This window comes from Sminthopsis crassicaudata, chromosome 3, assembly GCF_048593235.1.
Source record: "Sminthopsis crassicaudata isolate SCR6 chromosome 3, ASM4859323v1, whole genome shotgun sequence".
Taxonomy (NCBI): Eukaryota; Metazoa; Chordata; class Mammalia; order Dasyuromorphia; family Dasyuridae; genus Sminthopsis; species Sminthopsis crassicaudata.
In genome coordinates this window covers 123,965,280-123,989,997 of record NC_133619.1, presented here as the reverse complement: position 1 = coordinate 123,989,997, position 24,718 = coordinate 123,965,280, and the positions used below count along the sequence as shown (strand labels likewise).

At 34.3% G+C, this 24,718-nt stretch overlaps 1 protein-coding gene across 1 annotated transcript in view; it reads right to left on the bottom strand.

Annotated features, from left to right (window-relative positions):
- The window catches only part of NDFIP2 (Nedd4 family interacting protein 2), a 101,505-nt gene extending 83,186 nt beyond the window's left edge, over nt 1–18,319 (bottom strand). The window contains exon 1 of the mRNA XM_074299335.1: nt 18,055–18,319. Within this exon, the coding sequence (XP_074155436.1) occupies nt 18,055–18,096 (42 nt within the window). The 5' untranslated portion in view covers nt 18,097–18,319. The remainder of the gene's footprint in view (nt 1–18,054) is intronic.
- Between the last annotated feature and the right edge of the window lie 6,399 nt (nt 18,320–24,718).

The following is a 24,718-nucleotide window of genomic DNA, read 5'->3' as shown; positions in this document are numbered from 1 at the left end:
AGTGATCCTGGGCCCCCTGGCTATTCCATGAACACAACACTGCTGTATTCTCTCTGGCTGTCCCCCACACCCTCATCACTCCTCTACTCCAACTAATGATAGCCCTGATTTTCTTTAAGAATCAACTAAAACTCTTGCCTGCTACAGGAAACCTTTGCCAACTCCTCTTAATTCCTGTACCTTCCTTCAGTTAATTTCCTATTTTTCCTACCTATAGCTTCCTTTATATATGTTTGTTTGCATGTTATCTCATTAGGCTGTTAAGCTCCTTGAAAGCTCCTTTTTTTTTACTTTTTTTTTCTATCCTGAGTTTAGCACAGAGTCTGGCACATAGGAGATGCTTAACAAGTTTTTACTTATTCATTAAACCAAGTTACAAGCCTGAGAGACTAGAAAAATAAGTGGAAGAAGTTGGGCCAGTTTCAGGGAACTTCCCTCAAAAAAATTTCAGCTTACTCTCCTTGCTTAACTATGGGCCCAGCACACTAAACATTTGTAGTGTCTATCCAAGATGTACAGTTTAAGTGAATATATTTCTGAATAATATGAGTTAATTAAGGATAAGTACATAAAAGAATAAAGTGCCAGGTAAAGTCAAAGGAAATTAGATATTTAATTACTAGCAATATCTTGAAAGAAACATTTGAGATAGGTTACAGAGTTCAAGGCAGCAAGTGGCATAGTAGATAGTAAAGCAGACCTGGAGTCAAGAAGACTCATTTTCCTGAATTCAAATCTGGCCTCAGACACTTCCTAGTTCTGAGGCCCTGGGAAAGTCACTTAATCCTGTTTGCCTCAGTTTCCTCATTCCTTAGATGAATCAGACAGAGAAAGATATGCAAACTACTCTACTATCTGCCAAAGAAACTCCAAATGGGATCATGGAGAGTCGAACATGACTGAAAAAAGTCTGAACAACTAAAAGAGTTCAAGGAGCAGGAGATATAGACTACTGCAAGTATAGGAAACTCCATAAACAAGAACACAATGACAAAATATTGTCACACACATCATCACAACAGTGAGTGGTAGGCTGGTTCAGAGTAACTAAAGTATAAACTATTTAGAGGGGAGCACATGACATAAGGTTAGAAAAATAAGGTGATATAAACCAATAGAAGGTACTAAGAATTCTAAACACAGGATGTTCAAGAGTAGCTGAAAACATACATATAAATATCATTATTGGAGTCAAGTGGGTCCCTTAAAGCAGTGTTCTCCCAACTTATTTGACTACATATCTCTATTAGTAAAAAATATTCTGAGCATACACAATGTATACATATTCACTTATTTATAAATAGTGTATGTGTACTATTATATTAATAATTAAATAACATTTAAAGGTAGAAATTTTTAAAAATGAGAATATGACAAAATCATATTTGATCCTACAATCAAGAGAACAACATGGCCAGATCTATACTTTTGGGAAAATCACTTTGGCAAAGAGAAAAAAGGAGAGAGAGGAGGCAAGGAGGCTATTATAATACATATATGGTCCAAGTGAAGTGATGTGGTCTGAACTAAGGTAAAGATGTAGAAAACCAGAAAGGTACAGAGGTAGAGCTGACAAGATATGTTAACTGGTTAGAAATGTGGATGTGGAATGTCAAAATGTAAAAAAGTAAACAAGAAAGACACCAAATATTAGGCAAACCTGAATGACCAGCAGGAAGGTGGTATCCAAAAGAGTGACAAGAAATATGATAGACTAGCAATTGTGATTTAGACTCAGATCATATATTACTGCTGTCTTGTATGACTATCTGGTTCCACCAAAAAAAAAAAAAAAAATGAAGTGGGGTTAGAGAAGGCTCATACTGGTCACAGCCCCTCTTTCTGAAGAACTCTAGCCAGCCATGACATGATATGGGAGGCAGAATTTTACTAATGGTACCTGCATAGCTTCTCTAAATATCAGACAGTTTAAGTTATAATTATCTTGAAAGACCAATTTCTACCTTAGAAGGGGAAGAGGTGAGAGGGATGGAAGTTGGGAGCATGCACAGCAAAGGAAAGAGGCAAAAGTGAGGAAGTATTTGGGGACAAGGGTATATATATATATATAGGTAACTATATTGGAGACAAGTTCATGATTGCCTAACACAGTGAACATGAAAAAATACCTGCCTTCCCACCATCAGTTAGTTATTAACCCCTTGATATTAATCCATATCAGTCCAAGAATTTATACTACTTTTCCCTTAATCTATCTTGAAGTCATCAGTTGCAAATTTACTGTCTAAATGCTTTGGCAAAATTATAGAGAGCAGAAGATGGGTAGGAGCTAAGGCTACTGTATGCTATATAAAGGAGCACTACATATATCTCCTTTGCAGATTTCCCAATTTTTCTACTTTACTCTATCAATATCAATAATAACTGTCTCAGTTGCAGCAGTGGTAGGCTACTTTTACCTTTCACTCAGGACACAACTATAGATGCTCTGTAGCAGTTAAGTCAATACCAGACTGATTACAGAATTATGAATAATTCAGTCATAGCAATTCCCAAAGACTAGTAATATATAAAAGAATTGCAATTTGCATTAATGTGGGGAAACCAATAAGAAAATATATACACAAATCCCTAAACCATATGATCCCAGAATTGAAAATAGCCTATGGTAAACATGATATATGCTTCTACAATATTCTTTCCACACAATTTAGCTTCACCCAAATTACCTAAAGCTCTCTACTTCCAGTCATATCATTTTTCTTGATATTGTAAAATTGTTTCTGGGAAAAATTTCAAGTCAATAGCATATATACATGATTTTAAGTTTAAGTTCTACCTAGCTTACTGTGTTCAGGAGTTTATTAGTTTTAACTAAATACGTCATCTGCCTTGATACAGCAACTAAGGTTACCCTTAGTTGTAAAACATGCTTATTATTACTCTAGTTAATAATGATTAACATTCATATAGCAATACAGTGCCAAAGATAGCCGATAAGCATTAGGGCATAAGATATCTGAACTATCACTGTTTCAAATGCAATCAACTTCTCCATATAAAAATCTAAAGACATGTGAAGAAAAGGGGTGAATGACATTTAGAAAAATATTATGTTTCCTCAATGAATTACTGAAGAAACAAAACAAAAATCCAAACGAAGATTATGAAAAAAAGAGAAACACTTACTTTTTCAGAAATTTTTTTTACAATATATTCTAGCTATTCATAGTAAGCTAAGAGAATTATTTGGTATTAGCTTTATGACCATCATTTCCTTAAGATTGCAAGTCATATATGGAACTTGCAGACTTTGGCTGACATCAAATTTTGGCTTAGCTAAGAGAATTTGTAGTTCAATTTTATTACCTCTATTTACTTAAGATGAGCATATCAAATAGCCAGGTATAGTTCTGGTGTTAATGGCTATTCTGTAAATTTCATTTTTATTCCTGGGGTTTTTATTTTACCTGATGCATAATTTTTCCTTCCACTATCTGTTATTCAATATATAATGCTTTACCTTTGCCTTATATTCTCTATAGAATCCCAATGAATCAATTTCTCCTGCCTGATCAAACTAGAAATTGATGCTCAAGGAACACAGGATTTTGTATATTATGGGTCTATGCTGAGCATATAATAAACTGGTTGTTAAACTGTCACTCCATGATTATACGTTCAAATGGCAGCTATACCTATCAATAAATTTTTGAATAATTTTTATAACAATAGATAGGGTTTAAGAAATACTAAAACTAATTTTTTCATTGCATTATATGAGTGTTCCATTAAATATGCAACTTATTTGATGAAAATACTGAAAAGAAATATAGAAGAATTTTACAACTCTAAAGATATTCTTAGAAAACAAACTTATATAAAACTTTAAATGAAAGATAAAAATAAAAAATAGAGAAAAGTTTTGGGATCCTAGAAGACAAACCATGATTATGTCATAAATCACAAGAAGGACAGACAGCTCACCTAGCATTTCTCCATTCTTACAAATGAGAAAGATTTGATGCACAGAGATAAAAGATATGTATCCCAAAATGAGACAGGTAGCAAATTAGAGAACCAAATTTTGAGTTCAAGTTCTCTGACTGATAATTATCTACTAGACTACAGGTTCTCAAAAATAAAGTTTTCACTAGATATAACATGAACTGTATAGAACTTAACTTGCAATTGCATACTCGTCTCCCAAACCTTATATAGAGTATCTTCATGCCTCACAGAAAAAAATAATAATAACATCTCACACACACACACACACACAGGCACACACACAAAGTTTAGTGCCTTTGCAATAGATCCTTACTACCCTGGGTTTATAGGTCCAAAGCTGAATTTTCTTTTACATTTTATTGATGGCTTTTGTTTTCACAATGTATCAAATAGGGTCAACTAGGTAATGCAGTGGATAAGAGTACTGTCCCTGGAGTTAGGAGGCCCTGAGTTCAAATCCACCTTAACTTACTATGTGACCCTGTTCAAATCACTTAATCTAGATTGCCTCAACAACAACAACAAAAAGACAACTTGGGTGGGGGCACGTGAGTAGCACAGTAGATAGAGAACTAGTCCTAGAGTCAGGAGGATCTAAGTTCAAATTTGGGATCAGACACTTACTAGCTGTGTGATCCTTGACAAGTCATTTACCCCCTCAAAAAAAAAAAAAAAAAAAAAATGAAAAGAAAAGAAAAAAACCCATACCATACACTCACACCTTATAATCTTCTTTTGCAACAAAGATAAAGAATCCTGAAACAAAAATATATTTTGATAAGCATTATCAAATTGTAGAGGCACGTGATAGCTATGTACAAATTACTCAACCAAAAACATTACTAGATTGATTCCTGAATTTAAAAAGTATTATGAAAGCATTTTACAAAGTATTAATTAAAAGTGAAGAAAGTGGTAGGTCATAAGAAAATTCAAGGAGGTTTACAATATTTGTCAAAATTCTACTACATGCACATTTTTTAAATTAGAAATTGAACTCTTTCACAGCATTTATATCCTTGAAATTATATCAAAATAAAAATAAAAGGAAAACTATAAAGTATAAATGTACTTAGTTAAATGAGAATTAATTAATTAGCTAAAATTTAAATAAATAAGTCAAATTAGTAAACAAATACTTCCAATAGCTTTTAAAATACAAGCAAAGTCCCTAAGTTATGAGAGAGATGAATTAATATAAATGATAAAGCATTTGTCAAGTATTTACTTACTATATCTATGCCAAACCCTGGGAATTTTATTGACATAGGGTACTTCTAAATGGGGAAATATTCCATTTCTACAATGGGAAGTTAGCATCTTTGAGGTACCTAGAGTACAAAGAACAAATATCAGAGCAATTTGCTCAGGGTCATATAGCCAGTATTTATCAAGCAAGGTACCTGAATCCAGATCTTCAAGGCTCCAAGGTCAGTTCTACAAATTTACTTTAAGTACTGTTATACAAAAACAAAGATAATCTCTGCCCTTAAAAACCATACATTCTATGTGATGGAATATTATATAAGAAATGATGAGCAGGCTGATTTCAGAAAAACCTAGAAAAACTTACATGAACTGATGCTGAATGAAGTGAGCAGAACTGGAGAATACTGTACACTAAGCAAGATTATATAAAAATCAATCATGATAAACTTAGCTCTTCTCAGCAATGAGATGATCCAACACAATTCCAACAGACTTGGGATACAAAATGCCAGCTACATCCAGAAGAACTATAGAGACTGAATGCAGATGAAAGTATACTATTTTCAGCTTTGGTTTGTTTTGTTTACTTTTTCTTTCTCATCATTTTTTCCCTTTTATCCTGATTTTTCTTTCACAACATGACAAATATGGAAATATGTTTAAAATGACTGTTCATGTGTAACCCATATCAGACTGTTTGCTGTCATGGGGAGAGGGGAGGTAAGAGAGGAAAAGAGAAAAAAATCTGGAACTCAAAATCTTAGAAAAAATGAATGCTGAAAACTATCTTTATATGTAACTGGAAAAATAAAATACTACTGAGAGATAAAAAATTTAAAAAAAAAAAAAAAAAAAAGGACCATACATTCTAATAGAGGCAACTGAAATAGAGGAGTGATCCTGGAGGAGTTTCTTTGGTCCATAAAGCCTCAGAGATGTAGAGGAAAGCTACGCAAATATACTAGGGATTAATACATTCCTTCCCACGAACAATGATGGAGAGGATTCTAATCATGGTCTTGAACAGAAAAAGGGTGGGAAGGAAACTGGAAAAATTGTTGAAGATGTTGTTAGGGGTTGGGGAAGAAGGAATAAAGTGAGGCAAGAAGGAGTGAGGTTCCCAAAATAGTGGGCTAGGAGAATCATTAATGGAGATGGGAGGGATACAAGGCAGGGTAGCAGTTTCATATGCAAAGTTTGGAAATCAAAGGAGCTTCAGAACATATTTTCCCATGTGAAAGAATGTTAATAAGAGTGGTTGGGTTCCCAACCATAAGAGTCTATTTAACCCTTACTCTTGCAAATACTAATGAGGCTCCAATCATTCTTTCTAACAATATTTCTATGAAGAATTACATTCTAAATTCCAAATGGGGATTTTTAGTGAGTGAACTTCTTTCCACCTCACTCAAGTAACAGCTCCTAACCTTCCCCAATCTGCCTAGAAATTGGGAGGTATTAGGAGAGAGTGGAAAGTAGAGGGGAACCGTTCTCTCCAAATGGACTGGGTAAACTCGTTAAAGTACAGAGTTATATGCTATCTAAAAACAAAAAATAAACTCTTATATCAATAAATGTGTGTGGCTCAGAATGATGAGTGGTCACCACTTAATAAAAAGCTGGAGAGATCTCTAGGAGCCAAGCAAAAGTTTATTGTACATTCTCATGAGAAGAGAGCGTCCCTTCTGTCAAGCAAGCAATAGAAAGGAGCAGGCATCTTTTGGGACAAGTTTTACACTTTAAATAATTCCTAAGGGGGAAGCTAGGTGGTGCAGTGGATAGAGCACCAGCCTTGAATTCAGGAGGACCCAAATTCAAATCTGGTCTCAGACACTTAACAGTTCCTAGCTGTGTTAACTTGGGCAAGTCACTTAACCCCAGCCTCAGGGAAAAAAAAAAAAAAAAAAAAAAAAAAGTTCCTAAGGCAAATACCCTCCCACTACTGACCATCATCCTCATTGGCTGAGGGTCTTACATTGTAAATGCGGGAACTACCCAAGAAATTGAACTTGGCCAATAAGTATATAGTTGCCCATATTTGATTGAAGTAGGGAGAAAATGATATCATGGAAGGATAGCCGGAAGTAAACTTAGGTTTGCCCTCGGGTCAATGCTCAAGGACCTTCAGGCCTACTCCAACTCTGAAGTAGATGAAGCCTTATTAGATTTTTACAACTGTTTTGAGAGATTTCACCTCATTTCATTCAAATATATAATCTCATCAAGGTAATTTCTTTACTAGTAGAGGGACCATAAATATTACTAACATTTATATGACTTTTAATATAATGCCTATCTGATTAATCACATTTTTAAAATTAAAAGTTGACATATATGGTGTTAAGTTTTTTTAAATATGATATTCAGTTTAAATTTATAATAACCAATATTTATTGAGCATAAATATATGGTCACATTTTTATGCACAAAGAATTCAGGTACTCTTTTTAATTTAGAGTTATTTCAGGACCTCAGGGTCATTATCATTAATAATACCTAATGTATCTTAATTGTATAATACTATAAGAAATAATTTCTGATTGAGGAGTTTAAGTTGAAGTTACATTGTTAAATGAAATAATAATAGACTTCTGTAGGGAAGAAAATGGACTAAATTTTCCTAATTAAAGCTTTAAATCAAATGCACTCTAATTTGCACAGATGGTAAAATAACCCAGAAGTAGTTACAACATGAAAATAATCATAAGCTACTCATCAATACAAATTTCAACAAACAAAAAAATTGCATTATTAACTTAGTACAGTTACCTTAATATTAACATAAATAAGCACACCCTATTTTTTCACATTACATGATTTACCAAATTTTGTAATAACCATTCAATGTCAATTTTAAAAAATATTCTGGGACACTTCATTAAATATTTATTTTTTAAATAATTCAACAAATATTATATTTGTCACACTCGATCAAGATTATCTTTAACAAAAGTATTTGCCTCCTTAGTTATAATTGGTAAAATATACATATTCAAAATGTCACTTTGCCACTGGTTAATTAATGCGTATCTAGTAATGTGAAAATAGTTTGTAAAATGATGGCTCCCTTTCTAATAAGGTTTAACAGTCTAACAATATTTTTTTTAACTGCACTAATAGTATAACATTTCCCTTTAATATTTTCTCTTCTCCTGAAAATAAAAATCATGTTTAAAAGATGTCCCTCTTGAAACTATGACATTAAAAGTCTGTGGCAACATCTCAAATCTATCAGATTGGCTAAGATGATAGGAAAAGATAATGACAAATGTTAGAGGGGATGTAGGAAAACTAGGTTGCCTAGTTGGAGCTGTGAACTGATCCAGCCATTCTGGAGAGCAATTGGGATCTGTGCCAAAGGGCTATAAAACTGTTTATATCCTTTGATCTACTGAGTCTTTATTTGGAAGAGATCACAAAAGACGGAAAAGAATGGATTTGTGCAAAAATGTTTGTAGCAGTTATTTTTAGAATTGGAATTTGAAAGAATTGAAAATTGAATCAATGCCCAACAAATTGGGGAATAGCTGATTAAGTTATAGTATATGAATATAATGGAATATTATTGTTTTACAAGAAGTGATCAGCAGGCTGATGTCAGAAAAGCCTGGAAAGATTTACATGAACTGATGCTGAGTGAAATGAGAACATTATACAGAGTAACAGTGAGATTATGTAATAATCAATTATAATAGACTTAGTTCTCAGCAATGCAATGATCTAAAGACAATTTCAATAAACTTGGAATGGAAAATGCCATCAGCATCCAGAGAGAGAGCTATAGAGATTGAATGAAGATGGAAGCATGTTTGCTTTTTCTTTCTTGTAGTTTTTTCTTTTATTCTGATTTGTCTTTCACAACATGACAAATAAGGAAATATGTTTAAAAGGATTGCACATATCTAATCTATATCAGATTGCTTACTTTCATGGTGATGAAGGAGATGGAGAAGAAGAAAGGAAGAAAAAATTTAGAACTCAAAATCTTACAAAAATGAATGTTGAAAACTATCTTTACGTGTAATTAGAAAAATAAAATGCTATTGAGAAAAAAAATAATATATGCCATACAAAAAGGCGCTTTCTCAAAAAAACAGGTTAAAATATTTTAAATTGTACTGAAAGCTCACATATGAAAAAAACAGTATGATTACTATTCTGATCTTAGTTCTCCCGGTTTCAAATGTTTTTCTAAGAAACTGTTTATTTAAGTAAAATTTAATTTTGTACTTTAGTTATGACATGATAAATATATGAAATGGAATTTCCTTTAGTCTAGATTCTAGCTTCACTTAGTCATGGCAGTTCTAAGACTAACAGTAACAAAACCTTAAACAATAAAGTTTCTAGCTAAGATTCCTATCTCTTAGTAAATATGTTAAATACAGGAAATGGAATTGTACATAAACTAAAATATAATGAAGGTGGGGAAAGTCCTTTCAAATTTCCTCCCCTCCAAAAAATTATTTTACTTTTAAGCTGATAAAGTTTCCCTTCACACACATTTACATTGCTATAATTTTTTTTTAATTTTTTAAAAACCACTAACAATCAGATTGAAATGTGAAAGTCTGTGTCTGAAGGAAAAATGAGTTTAAAGAAATATTTTTTAATTGTTCTAAGTATATATATAACGGGAAAAAAAGACTTTTAAGAAAAAACTTGTTTTCTCAAGATTCTTTTAAATATTACATGGTAACTCATTTTATTTACACGGTATCAGTTGCTAGTACCAAAGTTAGAGTAGTCACACAATCAAAGTGACTGTGTATAACACAAATTTATGTTATCTGATTTCATTACAGGAATGTAATCTTTTTGTTCTTTCCTATTTGATTTTTTCTCATTCTCTCTAGGTCTTTTCTTTCCTTAAGCCTTCAACATTTTCTATCTAATGCTCCAAATTACTAATGATTAAAGAAATGCAAACTAAAGCAACTTGGAGGTTCAATCTCACACATATCCTACTGATCTAGTTGACTGCTATCTCTCTTTACATTACCAGAAAAGTACAGTTGTTTCATCTATTATTTTAATTTTTTTCTTCTACATATTTCAAAGATGCATGATTTTGTTAATGTGTTAATGCCGATGAATTATAATACTTCTGACTTTGATAAATTGTCTTCAAAAGTTACTATAGCTAAAAAATGTAATTCTTCTCCAAATTTAGATTATTACAAAACAAAGTACTGAGCTGGTACTCACAACTTAATATGGAAAATTGTTATTATCCCCCCAAAAAAGATATCCTTCCAATTCACTGTAAGAGATGGTATTGGACCTGGAAGTTAGGTTTAAAAAACTGTATCAGTACATAAAAGTAAGGAAGATATCCAGATATATGGAAGAGAATGAATAAAGGCAAGGAAGTAGGAAGGTGCAGGATAATTTACGTATTCAATACCTAATTCAATACCAAATGAACTACCCAAAGAATATTTTATAGGACCAGAAAATATAATAAAATTATTATAGAGGAACAAAAAATTAAGAATCTCAAGGCAATGATGAAAAGAAGTGGAAGGAAGAGGGCCTTATCTGTACGAGATCTCAAACTGTTGTACAAAAAAGTCATCATTAAAATCACTTGATACTAGATTACAAAAAAGGAACGAAGAAATAATCTTTCAATGCAACAGATTCATTATACAACACAGAAACAAACACAATGTTTGATAAGCTCAAAGATTTCAGCTACTAAAGAAAAGGCTCATTTGACAATAGCTGAACAGCAAGCAGTCTGGCAGAAATTAGGCTTAAGAACAATACTTCATACCATATTCCAAGATAAATTCCAAATGGTATGTGGCTTAAACATAAAGTCATAACATAAATTAGAGGAGCAAGCAAGAAATTACTTTTCAGATTTATCTCTAGAAGAAGAGTTCATGACAAAAAGAATAGGATCAAAAAATAAAAATAAAACTGAAAATTTTGACTATGTAAAATACAAAATCAAACACAGTTAAAAGTGAAAGGAAACAGTAACTAGATAAAATTGCAGCAATATTCTTTTTAAAAGATCTCTTATCTAAGATCTATAAAGAACAGATTCTAATGCATGAAACTAACAATCATTCCCCAATAAAGTCAAAGAACTAATATGCAATTTTCAAAAGAAGAAATTCAAACTATCAACAACCATACTTTTAAGTGCACTAAATCACAAATTAGAGAAAGTTAAAGTTATTTGAGACTGACAAAAATGACAAAAGAGGAAAATGGCAAATATTGGAGGGACTTCAGCAAAACAGTCACACTTGGTATAGCTATGAATTGGTCTAGCTATATAAAAAACAATTTGGAACTTTGCCCAAAAACTAATGTATACATACACTTTGGCCTAACTAACACAGGAAAAAAGAAGATCCCTGTTCTTAATTTGTATTTATTCTGTATTCTGTCTTCTGCTTGTACTAGGCCAATACTCCAGAAAAATCAAAAGAAGAAAAGGATCTGTTAATTACCAAAAAAACTCTTTTTTTGTGGGATGCAAAAACTGGAAGCCAAGAGATTGGCTTCCATTTAGGCAATAGCTCACAAATTGTGGTATATGAATATAATAGATTATTAGTGGGCCATTAGAAATGATAAACAATTTATAAAGGAAACTGGCAGGTCTATGAAGTGATATGGAATGAAGTGAGGAGAACCAGAAGAATATAACAATGAAAACATTATAGAGAAAAACAAATATGAAAGACTAAATAAAATTCTAATCAATGCAATGATATTCAAAAGAATGAATACAAAACATACCACTAACCTTTCAAAAAGGTGACACTTGAAAATGCAGCATGAGGCATACCATCAGACACAGACAATATAGATATTTGTTTTGCCAAACTCTGCATGCATCATTGTACTTAACAATTTTATTTTCTGAAACGTTTGTTTAATTTGCTAAATAGGTTGGGGGAGGGGGAGATGAATAATAGTGGGAGGAAAAAAATTAAATTGTTTAATCTTCAGTGGCTATATAAACATGATCTATTGTTACTATATTATTCCCCTTCATGAACTCTATGCACTAGCCAAACAGGTTTGCTCTCTTTTCTAAGAACATCAAGCACCCTACCACCTCATTGCCTTTTTTCATGTTCTACATCATGCCTGGTTAGAATTTCCTCACCACCTCTCTTCTGAATTCCTTCTCTTTTAAAGTACTTGTCTGAAGTGATCTAGGGCACATAATATTGGGTACTGTAGTGTGTTGTGCTATCTTAGTTCCATTTCAACCCACCCCACACAGGATTGTAAACTCTATAAAGGCAAGGGCTATGTTATCTAAACTTTGTATCTTTGCCTGCAATAAGGCAAAGTGTACTCTGCACTAATACATGGAAGGACTGGGGAGGGGAAGATGTAGTTCAGAGCATTTTTTAAGAAAATTGGGGGCAGGAGTTGGTGTAGGGATAGAGCACTAGCCCTGAAGTCAGGAGAGCACAAATTCAAATCTGGACTCAGACACTTACTTCCTGACTGTGTGACTCTGGGAAAAATCATTTAATCCCAATTGTCCCAGTTAAGGGGGGGAAAAAAAGGCAATCAATTTCAATATCCATGTGATGGAGAGCCATCTGTGGATCACAGCACAGTATTTTCACTTTTTTTGTGTTTGCTTTTTTTTTTTCCCTTTTTTGATCTGATTTTTCTTTTCTTTTATTTTTTTAATTAAAGCTTTTTATTTACAAAACATGCATGGGTAATTTTTCAACATTGACCCTTGCAAAACTTTCTGTTCCAAACTTTTCCCTCCTTCCCCTCATCTCTCCCTCCCCTGGATGGCAGGTAATCCAATACATATTAAATATGTTAAAATATATGTTAAATCCAATATACATACATATAGAGAGAGACAGAGAGAGAGAGAGAGAGAGAGAGAGAGAGAGAGAGAGAGAGAGAGAGTTATTTTGCTGCACAAGAAAAGTCAGATCTAGAAAGAAATAAAAAACCTGAAAAGGAAAACAAAAATGCAAGCAAGCATCCACAGAAAACATGAAAATGCTATGTTGTGGTGCATACTCAGTTCCCACAGGCCTCTCTCTGGATGTATATGGCTTTATTCATCACTGAACAATTAGAACTGGTTTGAATCATCTCATTATCCAAGAGAGCCATATCCATCAGAATTGATATAGTCTTCTTGTTGCCATGTATAATGACAACCTGGTTCTGCTCGTTTCACTTAGCATCAGTTCCCGTAAGTCTCTCCAACCCTCTCTGAAATCATTCTGCTGGTCAATAATATTCTATAACATTCATATACCCTAATTTATTCAGCCATTCTCCAATTAATGGGCATCCATTCAGTTTCCAGTTTCTAGCCACTACAAAAAGGACTTCCACAAACATTTTTGCACATGTGGCTCCCTTTCTTTAAGTTCTCTCTATAAGCCCAGTAGAAATACTGCTGGGTATTTTTGAGCATGCATGTTTTTGAGAAGTTCCAAATTGCTCTCCGGAATGGCTGGATACCTTCACAATTCCACCAACAATGTATCAGTGTCCCTGCTTTCCCACATCCCCTCCAATATTAGTCATTATCTTTTCCTGTCATTTTAACCAATCTGACAAGTATGTAGTGGTATCAGAATTGTTTTAATTTGCATTTCTCTGATCAATAGTGATTTGGATCACCTTTTCATGTGACTATAAAGTTTCAATTTCTTTATCTAAGAATTGTCTGTTCATATCCTTTGACCATTTATCAATTGGAGAATGGCTTGAATTCTTATAAATTTGAGTTAATTCTGAATATATTTTAGAAATGAAGCTTTATCGGAACCTTTGAATGTAAAAATGTTTTCCCAGTTTATTGCTTCCCTTCTAATCTTGTCTTAATTGTTTGAACAAAAACTTTTTAACTTAATATAATCAAAATTATCTATTTTGTGATCAATAATGACATCTAGTTCTTTGGTCACAAATTCCTTCCTCCTTCAAATGATCTGATTTTTCTTATGCAGCATAAATAGGGAAATATGTTTTTATCAGAATTGCAAATGTTTAAGCTATATTAGATTACTTGCTGTCTGGGGGATAGGGGTGGGAGGAAGAGAAAGAAATTTGTAACATAAGATTTTAAAGGAGTAAATATTGAAAACTGTCTTTGCAGGTGTTTTGAAAATAAAAAGGTATTATTAAAAAAAGAAAATGAGCAATCTAATTGACACAAGGTGTCAAGTTTGTGGCAGGTATGAGATAAGACTGAAAAAAATAGGGCAAAGCTAGGGTGGAGGACCTAGAGAGTCACTGAATATTTATGAGCAAAAAAGATATTACCAGATCTATGCAAAAGATTCATATGAAGAATGGACTTAAGGAAAGAAAAATAAAAAACAAAAGACTTTTTATGAAGCTATTTGTAGTCTTTTCAGGTGGGTATTAGAATGGCTGAAGTAAAAATAATAATAATAATTATTATTATAATGTAAGGCAGAAAAAAAAAGATTACATAAAGACAGAATCAAAGAGGGCTTGATAATGGCTCTGAAAAATGAGAACAAAGGAAGAATGAGACATAACCCTAAGATTTCAACCTAGAGGTTGGGGAAATAGTGGTACTGTTGATTTAAAAAAAAAAAAAAAAGTCATAAGGGAGAATATTGGGGGAACATCAACTCAGTTTTGGATATATTAAGTTGACAAACATTTATGAAGCACCTAATATGCCATACCCTGAGCTAGATGCTGGAGACATACCCAAAAAAACCTTCTCAAAATGCTCGTGGTTTAATGGGGGACCTAAGATACAAATGAGTACACACAAAATATATACAGAATCAGTTAGAGTTCATCAAATGAGGAAAGGAACAAGCACAGAGGGTAGAGTTAAAGAAAGGCTTGGTGGAATTTAGCTGAGATCTGAAAGAAATCAAGAAGTAGAGATGAGGAAATAGAATTTTAGGCACAAGAGATAGATTGTGAAAATGCCCCAAGTTGGAAAATAAACTATCTTCTTTCTCCAAGGAATAACTAAGTAATTGTCACTGAAGAGGAAGGATTCAGGTGTAAGAAAATTGGAAAGATAGGAAGGAACAATATTAGATGACCTTTAAACACCAAAGAATGGATTTTATTTTTGATCCTGAAGATAATTGGGAGCTATTGGAGTTTACTGAAAATGGAAGGAGGCAGAGATGGGAGAGTTGGCATAGTCAGACCTTCTCAAAAGGCTATTGAAATAGTCCGGGTTGAGTTAAACACAGCCTGCAACAGAGTGTGGCTGCCATACTCATCCATCTGCCATCAGAGAGAACAGGACACATGAAAAAAGTGTTTTTGATGATAGAATCAACAGGTATAGGCAACTGACTGGAAATGGAGAGGAGAGGCTGAAAGAAGAGTGAAGAGTCCAGAATGGCGTCTAGCTTGCAAGACTGGATGGCAGGGAGAATGGTAATACTTTCAACACTGCTAAGGAAATTCAGAAGAGGGAAGAGCTTAAGAATTGGAGTGGGAAGGGAAAGACAATGAATTATATTTTAGACATATTGAGTTCAAGAGATCTTTCCAACATCTAATTTTATAAATCTAACAATTGGTGAGATCTGAGTCCATAGGTTAAAAGAGATTTATAGCTAAATAAACAGATCTGAAAATCATCAGCATAGGAAGACAAGGAATTCTACAAGACGTGATGAGATCACCAAGTAATAATAATAATAATAATAATACAGATTAGAGAAAGCAAAGGACTCAAGATAATCCTCATGGACAGGAACTACCAAAAATCCCAGCAAATGCATCTGAGGGGTAATTTGAAAGGTAGGAAAAAAAATGTATAGGAAAAAGCAATGTCATGAAAATCTAGAGAGAGAGAAAAGAGTATTAAGAGAAGAAGGTGACTGATAGTCAAAATGCAGTAGTCCTCAACTTCACTGTCCCTCAGACTGTGGGAGCGCCAGACTACAGTAAAAACAAAAGCTCACACTCTGTCTCCGCCCCCCAGCCCATTTGCCATAACAGGCAGGCCTCATGTAGCCCGTGGGCTGTAGTTTGAGAACCCCAGAAGACTACAAAGAAGTTAAGTGAGGATGAAGATTGAGAAAAATCCATCATATTTGGCAATTAAGAGATCATTGGTAAATTTTTTTGGATAGCATTTCAGTGAAATGAAATGGGAAGTCAGTCAGACTGCAAAATGTTGAGAGAAGAAAGGAAACATGGAAAGTACTTTAAAATCATGTATCTCCAAAAAGCAGTATCAAGTAATATAACGCCAAGATGTTGTTTTTGTTTTAATAAAGCAGTATTGTAGAATTTTTAAAGACATTTTAATAGCACAAAGATTTCCATGTTTCCAAAAATACTGGGGGGGTGGGGGGGAGTGGAAGGAGGTGAGAATGCATTAAAGAAGAAAGTACATAATTCCCCTCTCCCCTCCCCCATTAGTATTCTAGTTTCAGTAACAAAAAAAAAAAAAAAAAAAAAAAAAAAAATGGAATTAGTCAAAGGAGTTATGAGAAATTATTGTTAGAGGACAATTACTGTTAATGATTTAACATGTCTTAAACTTATCCTGCATATCCAAGAGTTCTTTATATGAGAATCTATAAAGAATGATCATGAAAAAAGCAGTGAAGTGAGACAATCTTTATATCTATCTTTACTTCATTCAATGATTCAAAAGACCTTTAATTTCCTCTTCTCTCTCCTAAGGCAGAGGATAAGAATTTGAAAAGACAAAAAAAAATTTTTCTATTTAAGAGTATTTTTGCTAATTTCTGAAAAAGAGTGGAACAACTAAATTTGATGAAGTTCATCAACAAAAGAAAAAGGCTCTCCAAAAACAGGAGCAATATTAGAACTGTTTGGAAAATAGGAAAGTTTTAAAAGACTTTTTAAAATTATTGAAAACTTACGCGTCATGTGAGGTTTTTGATATACTTAATGCTTATAAACAAAATAATTAAAACAAATATTAACTGTTACGATTTTCTAAGCATTGATACACATTTGAAGATTCAATACCCTACAACAGTAAACTGTGACCAAAACAAGATGAGTAATCCTTAGAGAAGCAAAGTAACTAAACATTAAAAGTAAAGTTTGAGACCCATAAACCAAGTAACTCAGCAAGAGTTTTAAAGATTTAGAAATGGTGCAAAAAGAAACCAATAGAATATTCGATGCCATAGCGTTTCAGCTTCTCCCAGTTCCGCTCCTATTCAAGTTTATGGAACACCACGTTGAGTTTTTTTTTTTTTAATTAAATTTAGAAGTAAAAACTATTAGTCAACTAGTCAATACAATAGGTTATTTCTAAAGCTCTTAAAGATTGCAAAGCCATCTGAAAATATATTTCTCCCTTTTAAACTGGAAGGAGAGGGCAACTGGCCCATTTTACAGATAAGGAAACTGAGGGTCCGAGAACAGAGCCCCCATCGCAAAGACCGCAAGTGTCAATGGACGGCAGGATTCCGAATCCGGGTCTTTCTGACTCCAAAACCCACCGTCTGATTAAGGCAGAAGCAGAATCAGTCCCGGGCACCTCCACAGTGGGAGGAATGCTGCCAGACAGATGTTTACTACATTCCCCCACTCCGCCCAGTTTCCACCTCCCCCGTACCTGCCCGCCCCCATCCGCGGAGTTCCCCGACCGAGAACGCTTTCCCGGAGGAAGCCCCAGCGGCGGAGTCACCCGAGTCTTCCAAGGCAGGGAAGTAGCCAGAGAAACGAAAACTGATTTCTAGGCGGGGGCGGGGGCGGGGGGCGCGAGCTCCCGGGCGAGCCCCGAGCCAGCCCGGGGAGGGATTCCCCGAGGGAGGCCGGCCAGGGTCTCCTCCAGCTGCGCGGCCCGGACGGGGGGACAGCTCCCCCAGTGAGATCGTGCCCCGAAGGGGACAGAGGGTCGGATCCACTCACCACTTGATAGCGGCGAGTGGTCATCGGCTTGTGAAGATCCATCCTCGCTTGTCTTTCAGGAACCTCCAGGACTAGGAAGGGGTTGGGAGGAAGAGAGCAAGGAGGGGGTCCGAGACCCCTGGGCTCTTAGAAGCTTAGGCTCCCGCCGCCGCCGCCGCCTCAGACTGAGCAGACTCACTTCCTGCCCAAGCCGAGACCTCCGCGCTGTCCGTGGTCAGGTCGAGGCGATGCAGTCCTCATCTGGAGCCTGCCTGAGAAACTGAGCATGCGCCGCTGGGAGACACGCGCATGCGTAGTGGCACTTTGTGATTTTTTTTTTTTTTTTTAATTTCCAAGTAGAGACTCTGGTTGCGTAGGAGTAGGAAAGAGACCTAGAGAGAAAGGAGGAGGAAGAAGAGAAGGGAAAGATAAGGAGGAGGAGGAGGAAGAGCTGACTTAGTTGGTGGTGGCCTATCCATCGCGGGGGCAGTGACTGCGAAAATGAAACTTAGTACCTGTCATGGCTAGACTGTCTGGGTCCTTTCTGTTTACACACACACACAAACACACACATACATACACACACAAACACATACACAAACACACATACACACAAACACATACACACACAAACACACACATACACACAAACATACACACACAAACACACATACACACATATATACACAAACACACACACGACAAAACTATATCCTATATCTCCGATTTCCCTACCTTACACCCCATTTTAATTTTAAAAAAAGAGAGACAGGAATGGATGGAGTGCTTAACTAGCCATATAATCTGATGGCGGCCAAATCACTTAACTCGTCTGCCTCAGCACTCTTACCTACATTATTGCACCTGTCTCTTCTAGGGTAGTTGTGAGGATCGAATAAGGTGATATAGACTGTCCCAAAAGTCTTGATGCAATTACAGACCTTTTGGGACATTGGTTATGTATAAAAGAGCTCTTCAAAATCTAATTCAGTTCCAGTTGATCAATGATGGACAGAATCATCTACACCCAGAGAAGGAACACTGGGAAATGAGTGTAAACTGTTTGTACTTTTGTTTTTCTCCCCAGGTTATTTTTACCTTCTGAATCCAATTCTTCCTGTACATCAAGAAATTCGGTTCTGCACACATATATTGTACCTAGGATATACTATAACACATTTAACATGTATGGGACTGCCTGACATCAAGGGGAGGGGGTGGAGGGAAGGAGGGGGAAATTCGGAACAGAAGTGAGTGCAAGGGATAATGTTATTAAAAAAATTACCCATCCATAGGTACTGTCAAAAAACGTTATAATTAAATTAATTTTTAAAAATTATTTTAAAAAAGAGCTCTTCAAACCTAAAAGTGCTGAAATATTCTTTTGTATACATTTTATAAGGGTAGGTCAAAATATAAGGTCCTGGAGAGCAAGGCTTTCACTTGTTTAACCTACTATGTATCTAGTACAAAGCACTAGACTTAATTGGCACTATATACCGTTGTTGATTAATCGATCCATCCCAGACTAAAAAAAAAATATATATATATATATATATATATATATAGGAGTATCCCAAAAGCTTCATTGAGATGCTAGAATGAAATAGGGTTAGATTGGTTCAGTTTTTCAACCAAGATATTTCCAAACAGACCTGAATATCTGACAAATGAAAATTCCGTCACTGGCTGCCTCCTTTTTCTCATTTGTGAAATGAGAATAATTAAGAGCTTTTCGTTCCCAAGGTTTGTGTAAGGATCAAATGAGATAATGTATGTAAAATGCTCTATATATCTTAAAGTGATTATATAAATCTTAGCTGTTTGTTACTTATTGTTGAAAGAGGTGATTAGGGATCCTTAGTGGTTACACAAACCAGTGAAATAGGGAGAGGGCTAGACTTAGGAAGATCCGGATTCAAATCTCTGACTGACAGGCTACTTCTGGGACTCAGGGAAAGTACTCCAAACTTTTCTTAGAATGTTTCTTCATAGAAGTTGAAAGAGTTAGGGCTAAATGTCTTCCATCTCAAAATCTATGAATTCTATGGGCAGTAAATTCATAAACTTTGTTATCAAGAGACAAGGGATAGGAAACAAGAACTGGGTTTTGTCAAATAAAAATAAGATGTCCTTGGTTCACAGTACAATTATGTCTTGTTATTAACCCAACACATACTCATTGTTTCTTCATAACTGTCATAAATTATGCTTCCTAGAGGAAGGCGTGGGAGTCATGTGGGAGCATTGTTCTATAGCATGTTTTTCATTTTTTAACTCAAAATTAGAAACAGAATTTAGAATTGAAAGTTACCTTAAAAATCATATAGACTCTCATCAATTTAATAAAAAACCAAGCACAATTCCAGGAAGCCAACTCCTGACAAAGAGGGAGATATGCTCATGATGTAAAATGAGACATAAAATTTTGGGCATAGTCAATATGGAAATCTGTTTTCCATCACTGAATATTTGTCACAAGTGTTTTCTTTTTCTTTTCCTTAAGGGAAGGGAAAAGAAGGAATGTGGAGACAAAAATGTTTGTTAATTGGACTAGATCATATTTTTCACTATTTTTTTTCAATTAACAAACATTTTTTAAGTGAGGAAAATGAAGCCCAGAATGGGGATGTGACTTACTGAAAGTGACGCAGTTCTCTGATTTTCATATGCTGACCATAATGATCTATATAACTTAGATCATCTCTAGCATCAGCAGAAAAGACAGAATTTAAAAGGATATGGCCAAATGGAGATTATATACTCAAAGAGCTTTCTTGTTCATTTTTATTCAATCAATAAGCCCACAAAATTTCCAACCTCTTCCAAAAGTCAATGATACATCTAATGGCAGAGTATCAGTAGACAGAAAAAGTGCAGTATCAGTGCTATTGTCATTTTAAATTTATTTTCATTTTCGTTGTTTAGCAAAAGTCATTTCTTTTAAGCCTATCCTCATTTCATTTAGATTTTAGAAATGTTGCCATATGCATATTTACACTACTGTTGCATGTTTTCATTATGAAAATTATAACTTTTCCCCACAATTTTCACAATTTCATCATGAAAATTTACCACCACTTGGTAACTTCAAATGACCAAGAAAATAAGTTCCAAATATATTTTGGAAAATATCTACTTTCTGAATTCAGATTCAACACAAAACAATTTAATCTCTTGTTCACTAATTAAAATACACATTTTAATCATACATTTAATTTTAAATCATACAATTTTCATTTTTAATTATACAATCTTAAAATTGTAAATTCCTTGAGGGTAAGGACCAAAGTAGAGTATTCTCCATAGAGCAAAGGCATTTTGATATGTGTAGAGCAGACCCAAACAACTGACTAGAATATCTATTTTAATAACTAATTCTATTTCCCACTTCCTTCTCAAGGCTCACACTCACATCTTATTGACCTGATGACCTCAATGCCAGAAGTTTGGACAATAGCAGAAAAGCATATTTTCTGACAGAAGATGGAAAAAAACCTGTTTAAATTTTTCCTTTTTAAATTGTTTTTCTTATCACTACTCACAGAACTTGTAGAGAAAACAAAGCTAATCTGTCACAAAATTCCAAATTCATTTTCCTAAATTCAAGATCCCTCCCCATTTCATGCTATTGTCACTAGTACCAACTATTCTATACTAAACAGTTCAGTAAGTAGTTTTCCATGTATAGAAACAATATTGATAGCCTTCCTAAATGTGTAATTCCTGTTGGCATTTTCACCAGTTTTAAGAAACATTAGAAGCACTAATGGCTGAGTGAGATTTCCATAGATCTCATGGCAAGTAAATGAAATGATTAAAGAAGACAGATGCCCCAAATAGTAATACTCATTCCTACTTTCTAATTGAATTATTTTTATCTAAACTGGAAATTAATATAATAATTACTGACTAATGTGTGAGTATACATAATAATTGCATTTATAATATATTATTTTGGATGTTTGAAAAATTCTTGCTTGATTTCAGGGCATTTGTTGTAGTCAACATTGACAGTTGTCAAATTAACACATTTCACACCTACTTTTTGATTCTAGACCTAAAGATGAGAAAATTTCAGATACCAAAATAGTCAGAAATGGACCACAGCAATAGAATACAAGATAATCTCCATATTTATGTCATATCTAACAGCCCCATCATACAACAAAGTGCTTTATGAATATAATTTGTGGAAAATCTACATATTTTGCTTATGGAAGATGAACTCTGACATCTGGAATTCAAAGTAAATAAGTATAATACTTCTTTTTCTTTTCCCTACTTTCTCTTCTTCCTATTCCTTTGGCTTCATCACTTGTTATTCCCCAACCTCTTTCTCAACCTTCAGATTTGTATCTCTGCATGCAAAACATTTCCAATTCAACACACCTAAAATAAAGTTTAGCAGCTTCAAAGGGAACATGACATAACAGTTGAAGAAAGAGCCTTGGAATCAGAAAAACTAGAGTTCAAGACCAACCTCTTTCTCATATTGACTCTGTGAAACTAAATAAGTCTTTCAGCCTCACAGTGCACTAGAAAATTAAGGCAATAACTTGCATAATTAATATTAATCTGAAAAAGTTTCCTCATCTAAGAACGCCTATAACAAAACCACAAATCTAGTCTCTAACTTTATTTTTCTCCTCACCTCCAAACTTGCTTTTCCTTCTCTGTCAATGTCATTATTATTCATTCAGTCTTCCATGTTTGAAACTTTGATATTAGCTTTGACTTTTCCCTGTTCTTCACTTCTCAAATCCAGTCAGCTGCCAAGTATTTTTTTTAATTTCTACATTTCTTCCACTTATCTCTTCCTCTAGTTTCATTACTTATTGCTAATCCTGATATAGGTCTCAATTACCAACAACTTAGATTATTATAGCAGCTTCCTAAGAGATCTCTCAACCTTCATTCTCTCTTTCCAACCATCCTTCATGCCAATTTAGAAAAAATCTTTCATATAAAGAAGTCTGGTACAATTTTTTTTTTCAAAAGATTCTACTTCCTAGCCATATAAAGTTCAAACTCCCCTGCTAAAATTAAAGACTTTCTACCAGCTGGTATAATTCTAACTCACCATCACTTACATGTACTCTGTGTTTCTCTGCCTCCATGCCTTTGCTCACACTATTTTCTCTTACTAAAATGCCTTTAATATCCACCAGAATTTTTATGCACCCATTAAAGCCTGATTTAAATTCACCCACTTCCAAAAGATTTTTTGTGACTAAGTGTTCCCCTCTACCAAGTTGATAATGACCTCTATTTCTTCCTCACAGCCTTCACATATCCCTTTGTCTGCATTTCCCTTATGTAATAATCATTATTGTTGTTCAGTTCTTTCAGTACATCTGACTCTTCATGATTACTGTATATTTTAATTATTTATATATCCATCATATCTCTCTGAGACCATAAGTTCTGTGAATGTAAAAACTGTCTTTGTAAACTTTTGTATCTTCCCTAGAGCCTAAAATAGATATTTTGTGCCCAGGACAAACTTATTAAATGTTTTTGTATTTTCATTGCATTGACTGGCCTTGAAAAAGTCAAATAGTTACTATGAGCTCCGAGAGAAAAACTAAAGTTGTTTCCAATATGTCTGGGAAACTAGATGCAGGCAAGATTGAGAGTTTCAGCAAGCAGTCTGGGATTTATTTTAGAGGTAAAATAGACTATCCAACATGGCCAGTCCTATCCTTGACTCTAGAATAATATGCATGGAAAAATAAATAAGACTGGGAGTTGACATCAGAATGTCCAAGGAAATTGCAAGGGAACTAATGAAAAAAAAGTCAGATGAAGGTGGTCTAGGTGTACCTGATCTAAAGCTATATTATATAGCAGCAGTCACCAAAACCATTTGGTATTGGCTAAGAAATAGACCGGTAGATCAGTGGAACAGATTAGGTACAAAGGACAAAAAAGGGTACATCTATAGCAATCTAGTCTTTGACAAACCCAAAGATACCAACATTAGGGACAAAAATTCAATATTTGGAAAAAACTGTTGGGAAAACTGGAAATTAGTATGGCAGAAATTAGATATGGATCCACACTTAACACCATATACAAAGATAAGATCAAAATGGGTCCATGATTCAGGCATAAAGAATGAGATCATAAATAGATTAGAGGAACAGAGAATAGTCTACCTCTTAGACCTGTGGAGGAGGAAGGAATTTATGACCAGAGGAGAACTAGAGATCATTATTGATCACAAAATAGAAGATTTTGATTACATCAAACTAAAAAGTTTCTGTACAAACAATACTAATGCAAACAAGATTAGAAGGGAAGTAACAAATTGGGAAAATATTTTTACAGTTAAAGGTTCTGATAAAGGTCTCATTTCCAAAATATATAGAGAACTGATCCTAATTTATAAGAAATCAAAACATTCTCCAATTGATAAATGGTCAAAGGATATGAACAGACAATTCTCAGATGATGAAATTGAAATTATATCCACTCATATGAAAGAGTGTTCCAAATCACTACTGATCAGAGAAATGCAAATTAAGACAGCTCTGAGATACCACTACACACCTGTCAGATTGGCTAAGATGACAGGAACAAATAATCAGATGATGAAATTGAAATTATATCCACTCATATGAAAGAGTGTTCCAAATCACTACTGATCAGAGAAATGCAAATTAAGACAGCTCTGAGATAC